This window comes from Alligator sinensis, unplaced genomic scaffold (genome assembly GCF_000455745.1).
Source record: "Alligator sinensis unplaced genomic scaffold, ASM45574v1 scaffold622_1, whole genome shotgun sequence".
Taxonomy (NCBI): domain Eukaryota; kingdom Metazoa; phylum Chordata; order Crocodylia; family Alligatoridae; genus Alligator; species Alligator sinensis.
This window is the reverse complement of record NW_005842551.1, coordinates 18,601-28,746: the sequence shown is the minus strand read 5'-3', so window position 1 is coordinate 28,746 and position 10,146 is coordinate 18,601. Positions and strand designations below refer to the sequence as shown.

The following is a 10,146-nucleotide window of genomic DNA, read 5'->3' as shown; positions in this document are numbered from 1 at the left end:
TTCCCCTACACCCCCCCACATACACAGTCACATCCTCTCACAATCCCCCACATACCCCACCATACACACATGCATTCACCCACCCACCCACCCCCAACCACATCCCATACAAAATATACAAAAGTAAGACTATTTTGAAGTACACCCACACCACAAACACAAATCATGACAAAATGATTCTTTGTAATAATATTAAAATATGTTATAGTAGGTGTTGACTTTTAGCATATGATTTAGTTTTATTCTGGTTCAAAGATGGCAAACCCACCCCCTCCCAAAAGGAGTACTTCGGGGGGCAAGGGAGGGACTTCTGGTGGCAAAGGTTAGGGGTTACGGGCAGCACTTCTGGTCCCAAGATGGTGACCAGAGGGTGGAGCACCTGTCAAGGGGTAGGGCTACCCTCGAAGCCCTTGACAGCTCACCAAAACTCATTAAGAAGCCCTCCAACAAAATAATTGCCCACCCGTGCTCAAACTGCAGTTCCTTCTCTCCCAGAATTCACCACCCCTAATCAATACAGATGAGGATTTAATCCATGGGATAAATTAAATAGATGAACAGATGGCTTAGGCATTGCTTCTTCCTCTATCACAAAGGTATTTTCAGCATCTATTAAAAGACAAACTAGAGAAGTGGAGAGGGAAGAGACAGTCAAAATACCAGCTCCCAACTCTCCCTAATTATCAGAGTGATATCACAGCTTGCCTACATGGGAAATTATTCTTAATTCACAATTCCTGATTAACTACCTATGTGCTCTTATTCTGGAATAAGACTAATATATTCTGAATCAATTCAATGTATTCTGATTAAGCTCATTTGAAACATGCCTTATTAGTTCCAGAATCAAAGCATCCACATGGGCAGCTAATCAGAAATAGCTATAAAATTCCTTTAATTAACTACCTTGTGTAGTAGACAGACACGTAGTGACAGAACATAAAATGGAAATCAAGAACAAGAACACATTCTTACACATTATAAAATGATATACTATATCTTAAGAGTACATAAAGGAGTTTAGGTAAAAGGACTAGTTCTGTTCCTTAGATGTGTTTGTGGCAGCTGCTGGTGGCCCCAAGATCCTTCAATTTGAGCTATAAAATAAGGAAACCAAAAAGCCAACAAAAAAAATTCAAAAAGAGACTTCTTAGCTGGCTGCCTTGCAGCAACTCTCTGCTCTGCCCAAGAGATCACTATCAAGTAACATGACCAGAGGAGATTTTTCTAAACGTTGCTGAATATGACTATGTGGATTAAAAAGTATCAAGAGCCAACACAAAATATTAATAAGTGTATAAATATTACGAAAGAAAAGTAATTGTGTGGGTGTTTATATTAGTTGGGGTCATGTTTAATTAATGATAGATTTTTTTTTTATTATTATTCATAATCCAACTTTTGTAGCAAAGAAAATTCCTTTTTCTCAATACTGGCTCCTGAAATGCACTCTCTATTACCCAAGTTAGCTTTACACTGAAGTGATTTTATGCTTGTCATTATAGATTCAAAGGGATGTATTTGAATATTCAGATACACCTTCTTTTTATTCTAGTTAGGTTTCTAAAATTCCATCTTTCTTTAAGTGAAGGATGATGTTTTCAATGTCTGGAGGAACCCCTTCTAAATTTTCAAACGGCCTAGAGAGAGACAGTCATCAAAGAATCCTTTCACAGTTATGCAGTGAGCCAGAGCAAGGACAAATAACATAGAATCATAGGAAAGTAGGGCTAGAAGGGACCTTCAGAAGTCATCTATTTTCACTCCCTTCATGAAGAAGGAGGCATCGTCCCTGTCCAAGCTATCCTATACAAATCCACGGTCTAACCTATTAGCAAAACATGGTTACTTTTGTTCAGATTTTCATGCACTGAAAACTTGATCAATACCCATGACTGAGGCCCAAACCCAGGACTTAAGTGTTTTGTTAGGTCAAGATTCAAGTACTTTACTTTAATGAACTGTCTGCAAGGACTTGGGGGTTACTATTATAGCAAAGAGTGAGGATACAAACTGGAAGCACATGTGGTGCACACACTAGAAAGATTTGAAGTGACTCGCTCAGCCAAGAGCAAATACATATATTTTTTAAATCTGTTACCTATTTTGCATTATAAAAATTACTGTAGAGCATCCATGAGCAAATCAAAATGTTTTACTAATTTGTGGACAGCCCCCTCCCCTAAAAATTGACATTTAAGGGAAAGCAAGAGTTCAAACGTTTTCATTTACTGCTTTAAATTAACATAATTTAGTTCACAGAGGGCATGTCTACACAAGACACTGACTGCAGCAGCCTGATAATACTGTGCAGTAACGTCGCATAGCAAAAACTGTGCCGAGATGCTATTGTGCAGTAGTATTAAGCTACTGTGTAGTAGCATCACTTAAAAGGTGTTCAATGGCACTACTGCACAGTAACTCCAGTCAGTGCGCTTTTATTTAGTTCTTTCTTATACAAGTACAAATAAATGCGCAATAACCACTGAGCAGTAGCATCTTGTGTAAATGCACCCAGACAGGTTTTAAAGTACCAATTAATTTGGGTGTTACTCCCTCATCCTGCTAATATTGTTTAAAAAAAGAATGACAAGATAATGAAACAAGTTGGTCAAGTAAAACGAAAACTTTAGTCTGAGCTTATTCTGCACATATTATTTTAAGACAGCTAACCTCACTCATATGTAAGAGCTGAGTAAGTCCAAATGAAATTGCTAGTTATGCTTCTGTTATGATTTCGTATCTATAGTAACATTAAATCATCAGCCAAACTTCACTACTAAAGCACTCAAGGGCAGAGGTAGGGAGGACAGGAAATTTTACACTGAAGAGAACACAAATATAAGTTATAACATACTTGCAGGCATTACTTGCAGTAATATAACATACTTGCAGTTATAAGATATGTGTAGACATACATGCATACACACACAAATGTGTGTACTATATCTTCCCTAAATTTCCTGCCATCCTTGGCACCTTTCCATAACACTTTACCTTATCAACCCTACTTCATCTCTCAAAACACATTTAGCAAACCTCTCCCTCCTGCAGGCACCTTTAAATGTCTACTTCCCAGGCTTATTAGTTTGCCCTATAAAGAATTTGGAACTAAATAATAGCTTCCTTGTAGGCTGTTTTCCATAGCCGATTGTTACTGCTCATACTGCACAATTCACATGTAAAGTGCTTCAATGCCACAGTTATGAGCTTTTGCAGGATAAATAGCTCATGGATGATGGACTGGTAGAAGATTTTGTATTCAGTTTCAGAAGCTTCCACCCAATACCACTATCAAAAGTGACCAAGGAACCCAGCATCTTACACAAGCAGCAGTGGCTTTCTCCTAGTAGACAGAAAATCTAGGTTCTATCACTACCAAACAAGCAGCAGGCAGTAGCAAACTGTATCCCAAGGAGTATGAGTTCCAAGCCACTCAGCACTCAAAGAGCTGCACAGATGAGAGTACTCTCCAGCTCTACAAATAAAAAACATGGTTGCAATATGAACTTTGGAGATCAGAAGGCCACAGAAGTGGAACACTAAGTACTCTGACAGGACAAAGGACTTCACTTGGAGGAAGAGATGTTGTACAGGAACAAAAGTTGAAAAAGCAGGGTAGTGTGACACCTTAGAGACTAACTGGTTCAGAGAAGCATGAGATCAAATCTCCTGTCACAAGTCTTTTGCTTCCCTCCTCTCGCCCCAATTAATTACATTAAGCATACTGGTATATTATTCAACCATATACTAGCACTGTATAGAAAAGTTAATGTTTTTCACATACTTGTTTAATGCCTCAGGGATCTTATTTATTGGGAAAAAAATGAAAGAACTGATGAAAGAGAGAAATACTGACCGCTTTATTTCTTCCTGACAGAAAAGCAAAGCCAAGAAAAGATCCCAAACACTAGAATATTTAGGTTAATTCAGGTTTTTACATAATATAAATGCACATCCCAAACTTTAGACATGAAATGTCTCCTGCATTTCCTTAAAAAAAGTGGATTACACATGTATACTTGAACAATAATTCCAGATTAACCTCTGAGTTAGGAAGAATTCAGGGAAATAACTAAAGCATCATGAAAAAATAGAGTTTCATCCAAATATATTTTGGTTTTACTGTGAATTTGGGGTTCAAAACCAGAACTGTGTTTTGAGGTTCAAAGGAAAAGCCTTCTTTGGGATTCACTTGTTTACAGCAAGAATTGACAGTGACAGGATAAGTACCCCACTTCCACTCTGGCCTTGCTTACACACAGTTTTGTTTTCTATGAGATATCTGTTGTTTATTTGATTTATATGCCACCCTTCCAGAACCTGGCAGAGTCAAATCAGTCCAACCCCCTTGCATGTGCATAATTATACTGACATAAAACACTTTACTGTTGGATATATAAATTTATGTGGATGCTGTAGTAGCCTGTGTGAGCTTCTCCTCTGCACTAGAGCGGGACCAGATTACACTTTGCTTTCCTCTGGTACCCATGATACAGTAATTCCAATTTTGATTTAAATATCCATTAAACCTGCTACAAAGTTAAATATTCTCTGTATTTTTCAGACTGAAAAAGCTTCTTGAACAAGAAACGGCTTATCAGGCAAAAAGAGAGAAGGAAAACAACAAGAAGACAGCTAAACTAAAAGAAGAACTAACAAAATTGAAATCATTTGCGTTAATGGTGGTGGATGAACAGCAAAGACTCACTGAACAACTAAACCAACAGAGTCAAAAAATTCAAGAGCTAACCACCACTGCAGATCAAGCATATGTGAAGCTCACCGTTGCTGAAGCAAAAGCTCAGGAAGAGGAGCAAAAAGTTATCAGGCTGGAGGTTGAACTGCAGGCCCAGAACAACAAGAGTTCCCAAGACCAAGAAGCAATGATGGCCAAGCTAACCAATGAAGACAGTCAGAATCGCCAGCTCCGGTTAAAGTTAACTGCACTCAGTCGACAAATTGATGAACTAGAAGAGACTAATAAATCTCTGCGAAAAGCAGAGGAAGAATTGCAAGACCTAAGGGATAAAATGAATAAGGGAGAGTGCGGAAATTCTACCCTTATGGCTGAAGTTGAAGAATTACGGAAACGTGTGCTGGAAATGGAAGGTAAAGATGAAGAGCTCATAAAAATGGAAGAGCAGTGCAGAGAGCTTAATAAAAAATTAGAAAAAGAAGCAGCACAGAGCAAGAACCTTAAAGCAGAAGTTGACAAACTCAACAAAAGAATCATGGAACTGGAGAAACTAGAAGATGCTTTCAGCAAGGGCAAACAAGAGTGTTACTTTCTGAAGTGCAATCTAGAAAAAGAAAAAATGTTAACAAAGCAATTGTCCCTTGAACTGGATAGCTTAAAAGCTAGAATGGGAGAGCTTGAAGCCATTGAAAACAAGCTAGAAAAAACAGAAGTCACACTTAAGGATGACCTAACTAAACTGAAAACACTGACAGTGATGTTGGTGGATGAAAGGAAAACAATGAGTGAGAAAATAAAGCAAACCGAAGAAAAGTTAAAAGCTGCAAATACTCAACTTCAGGTGGAGCAAAAGAAAGTTCAGACAGTTACAGAAAAGCTAATTGAGGAAAGCAGAAAGGCACTAAAATCAAAATCTGATGCAGAGGAAAAACTGTCTACTGTAACAAAGGAAAGAGATGAACTAAAAAACAAACTGAAAGCAGAGGAAGAGAAAGGAAGCGATCTTGTTTCCAAAGTAAATATTCTAAGGAAACGGCTTCAGTCCTTAGAAGCCATTGAAAAAGAGTTTCTGAGAAATAAACTCAAAGAGACTACTAAATCCAGCACATCTTTACAGCAGGAGAACAACAAAATAAGAGAACTTTCCCAAGAAGTTGAGAGGCTGAAACATAAGCTGAAAGAAATGAAAGCCATAGAAGACGATCTCATGAAAACTGAGGATGAATTTGAGTCTCTAGAACGAAGATACATTAATGAACGAGACAAAGCAAAGTTTCTGTCAGAGGAACTAGAGGTTGTAAAAATAGAACTGGCTAGGTATAAACTGGCAGAGAAGGCAGAGTCCAACCAAGAGCAGTGGCTTTTCAAAAAGCTTAAAGAAGAAGAAGCTAAGTCGGGTCACCTGTCTCAGGAGGTAGATGCATTAAAAGAGAAAATTCATGAGTATATGGCAACAGAGGACTTAATAGGTCATCTACAGGGGGATCATACAATCCTGCAAAAGAAACTCATGCAACAAGAAAACAAAAACAGGGATTTGGCAAGAGAAATGGAAAACCTCATGAAAGAATTAGAAAGGTACAGGCGCTTCAGTAAGAGCCTCAGACCGAGTCTCAATGGAAGGAGAATTTCTGACTTGCAGGTTCTCTCTAAAGAAGTCCAGACAGAACCAGCTGACAATGAACCACCTGATTACAAGAGCCTTATTCCATTAGAACGCGCAGTCATAAATGGGCAGTTATATGAAGACAGTGATAATGATGATGAAGACCATAATGAGGAGGAGCAAATGATCTCTTTTAAATGCAATTCATCCATTGCAAATGCTGTAAACAAAAAATTATGGATCCCATGGATGAAGTCCAAAGAAGGCCACCCTCAAAATGGAAAAATTAATGCAAAACAAAATGGAAGTTTTGCACAGCCTGGAGATCTAGTTCTAAGTCATACACCTGGACAGCCTCTTCATATAAAGGTTACTCCAGACCATGGACAAAATACAGCGACACTTGAAATAACAAGTCCTACTACAGAAAGTGCTCACTCTTACACTAGTACTGCAGTTATACCCAACTGTGGCACACCGAAACAAAGAATAACTATTATTCAAAATGCCTCCCTAACTCCTATAAAAACAAGAGTGGCAGAAGGCTACATGACCCCAGAGCAAGCTATGTCACCTCTTACTATGGCTGCTTTTGCAAGATCTCAAACACCTGAATCATGCAGCTCAGTAACTCCAGAAAGGACAATGTCCCCCTTGGCTCTGCCAGGCTCTTCCAGTGCTCAGGAACAGATACTTTCAACAGAGCCTTTGGAAATCAGTGCCAAGCATGCTGTTTTTAGAGTATCTCCAGACAGGCAATCATCCTGGCAGTTCCAAAGATCTAACAGTACTGGTTCAAGCGTAATAACTACTGAGGATAATAAAATCCACATTCATTTAGGAAGTCCTTATGTTCAAGCTCTTAGTAATTCAGCAAAGTCCAGCAGCCCTTGTACTCCAATGCAGGATAGCAGAACACCAGCACTATCTAATGGAACACCCAGTAAACCTACCAATAAAATCACCAGCAGTATCACTATCACACCAACAGCCACGCCTCTCCCACGACAATCACAAATTACAGTAAGTAATGTCTATAACTGACCCCCCGTCCATGCTGACACCCTTACCAGCAACCCATCCTGTTTTTTTCATCCCAGCAAGAATTATTTGGAGTACCCTTTTATTTTGGGAGAGATCTATGCATGAACTGTACTACAGTATATGGAACTAATGTTATGTTTTGCCTGCTTAATCATATCAAGTGTGCACTTACTGTATATCTTTTAATTGAAATACTTTAAGTAAAATACTTAGTCTTGCACTTGTATAAATGCATCATTATGTATTTACATTTTTAATAACTCACATTAATTTTTACTGCAACTTGCCTCGGTGAAAACATTTCTAAAACAGTAAATAATGGATGATTTTTATTACTGCTTTCAGAATTCTTGTTCTCTGTGTGTTGTATTTCTGCATGTATGACAGAATTTGACCTTAGTCCCTGCAGTACCTGCTAACTTCAGATAAGACCTGTTTTGTTGCCTTTCTTGATTTCCCCAGTATATCGTAGCCCTATTTTTCAGATGATTATTTTTAGATTAAACACACACAAAATTATATGTACAATGCTCATTTGAAATTCAGTCCACAAATAATGTGTTTTAGGGCATGCCAATCCCCACTTTGTTTTGTGTTTTTCTTAAATATCGTCTCCTTGTGTTAAAGCACCATTTTCTTCCTTAGGTCTTTTCCTTATTATTGAGTTGTATTTAGAAGTTTGTATCATAGAATTAATATTTTTCCCAAAAAAACCAAGTTCCTAGTCTACATGAAAAACGATTACTGGTTAAAAACATTGTAAAAGTGTTAATGAAGACATTCACATTTTTTAAAGAGTTAGCTAGAAGACTGGATTCACAGTATGTTTTTAATATTCAAACTATGTGGGAGGGGAGACAGGCTGGAACCTAAACAGCAGCCAAGCATTCTTTGTATTGGTGAGTCACCATGAAGTAAAGGCAACAAAAGGTATGCTAGGGTACCCTAAAGTTTCTGAAATAAGGTAAGTGCATTAAAACATGCAAGATCTTTCAGCAATTTGAATGAACACCTCCCTTCAGTGTACACTATTTGTCCAATACTTATTTTAGACAAAAACTGGATAAGATACAACAGGACGGAGGCTGTATTAGTGCCTATAACATAATAAATAATGACTGTAGAATAAAAATATTGCCCTCAATTTATCTGTCTACTGAGAGCATGAAGCAGTCAATTCTAGCCACCTGAAACTGTTGCACGCAGTAGGACCAGATTCATTTTGAATGATTCATATTATCAGGTTAATTTTTTAAAAATCCGTTTCAACTTCTTTCCCTCTTTTCCAATGAGGACCTGTCATTACAATTCACACTTTTCAAAGGAGCTTTTTAATATAGTTCAACTTGTTAACTTGTAACATAGTTAACTTGTATACTTAGAAAAAAATTCTTATTACCTTCACTGCTAATAAAATGTGCGTGTAAAGGAAAGGTCTCTACCTAATAAACCATAGAGTTTTCTGCCAAATTCACCTGGAGCTGAAAAATTAGTTCCTTGCTTACAAAATCTAAATTTAACTAATTTTCAACATACATTATTTGCAACTCAAGATCATGCCTTACCTCCCATTCTGTTGACATATATGCAAGTTCTGCATGTATGCCGTTTAAATCAGCAGATAACTCTAGATGCCTGCACTCTTATAGTACACATTTTACAGTACTGCATCTGCCTGAACCTTTAAAAATTCTTATGCCAGTCCTCATAAAATTAGCCTAAAACATTCTTGCTTTGACTTCAGTTTTATGAAAAATAAAATATTCAGCAGATACACAGAAGATGGATAGACCAGTACACTTCATGTCTTTCAAAAGTTAATTATAGAGATGCGCTGATATATAGACCCATATCAGACTGGCACTGATACAAGGAAAATTTACATTATGTGTGGAGGGGCAAAGTGGGGGGGGACAGCTCCTGCCACTGTGCGCAGCCCCAGGAGGGGCATGAGGGACATATGCCCCCTGGACTTCTGCACAGGGTCAAGGTGGGCTGTGCCAGCCTCTTTGCAGTGGAGGGACTGGGCAGGCAACAGTGGCACTGGGAATGGGGCTACAAGGTGGGCTATGGCGAATTTTGGGGTGGCTATAACCCACCGTGTAGCTCCCATCCCACTGCTGCCACCGCCCACCCCAAGCACAGCCCTGCCCCAAGCCCCCCTGCCCACAAAAGGCCAGAACAGACTCTGGCCCCGAGCCCACAACAGGCAGCCAGCCCTTGCCCCGCACACAAATCCGGGGGCACATCCCTACCCCACACCTCCCCTGAGGGGAACAGTCACCCCACCACCACCTGCGCCCCCCAAATTAGTTGCCCACAGCTCCTGCCTCTGCCCTTGTCCATTCCCTCCCTCACCATGGGGGGGGCCTCGATCTGCCCCCTCCAGGCCCTTCCCTCCCTACGCACTTACCGGCCTGACGCTGCTCTCCAAGCTGCAGGGCTGCATATCAGTATTGGGTTGGTATTGGCTGATATGGCTAGTTAATAATTGGCCATCGGTATCAGCCAAAAAAATCTTTATTGGTGCATGACTAGTTTATTATATTGCAAGAACTAGATTCAGTCAATTTTAATAAGTGCACTAGATCCATTGTATAATTGCCAAGTTCTTTTGAACAAAGGCATTTAGATTTTAATGGTGGTAAGTAAATACAAAACACTAGACCTAAGACAGTATCCGTAAAAAAATTAAAATTTAAATCTTCTGGTTTTTAGCTCTTGCTCTCTTTTTGTTAATAAACAATTATTTTCCAAAAATGATCATTGCTTATTTAACAAAAGACAAAGAAAATAG

At 38.8% G+C, this 10,146-nt stretch overlaps 1 protein-coding gene across 6 annotated transcripts in view; it reads left to right on the top strand.

The window, feature by feature from the left end:
* Positions 1-9,891, top strand: part of FILIP1L (filamin A interacting protein 1 like) — a 322,841-nt gene extending 312,950 nt beyond the window's left edge. For 5 of the 6 annotated variants that reach the window (XM_025213835.1, XM_025213834.1, XM_014523948.2 and 2 more), the window contains one exon: positions 4,568-9,891. In XM_025213835.1, coding sequence (XP_025069620.1) covers positions 4,568-7,349 — 2,782 coding nt within the window. In that variant the 3' untranslated portion in view covers positions 7,350-9,891. The remainder of the gene's footprint in view (positions 1-4,567) is intronic. The other variant, XM_025213836.1, reaches the window with a different exon arrangement.
* The last annotated feature ends 255 nt before the right edge of the window (positions 9,892-10,146 follow it).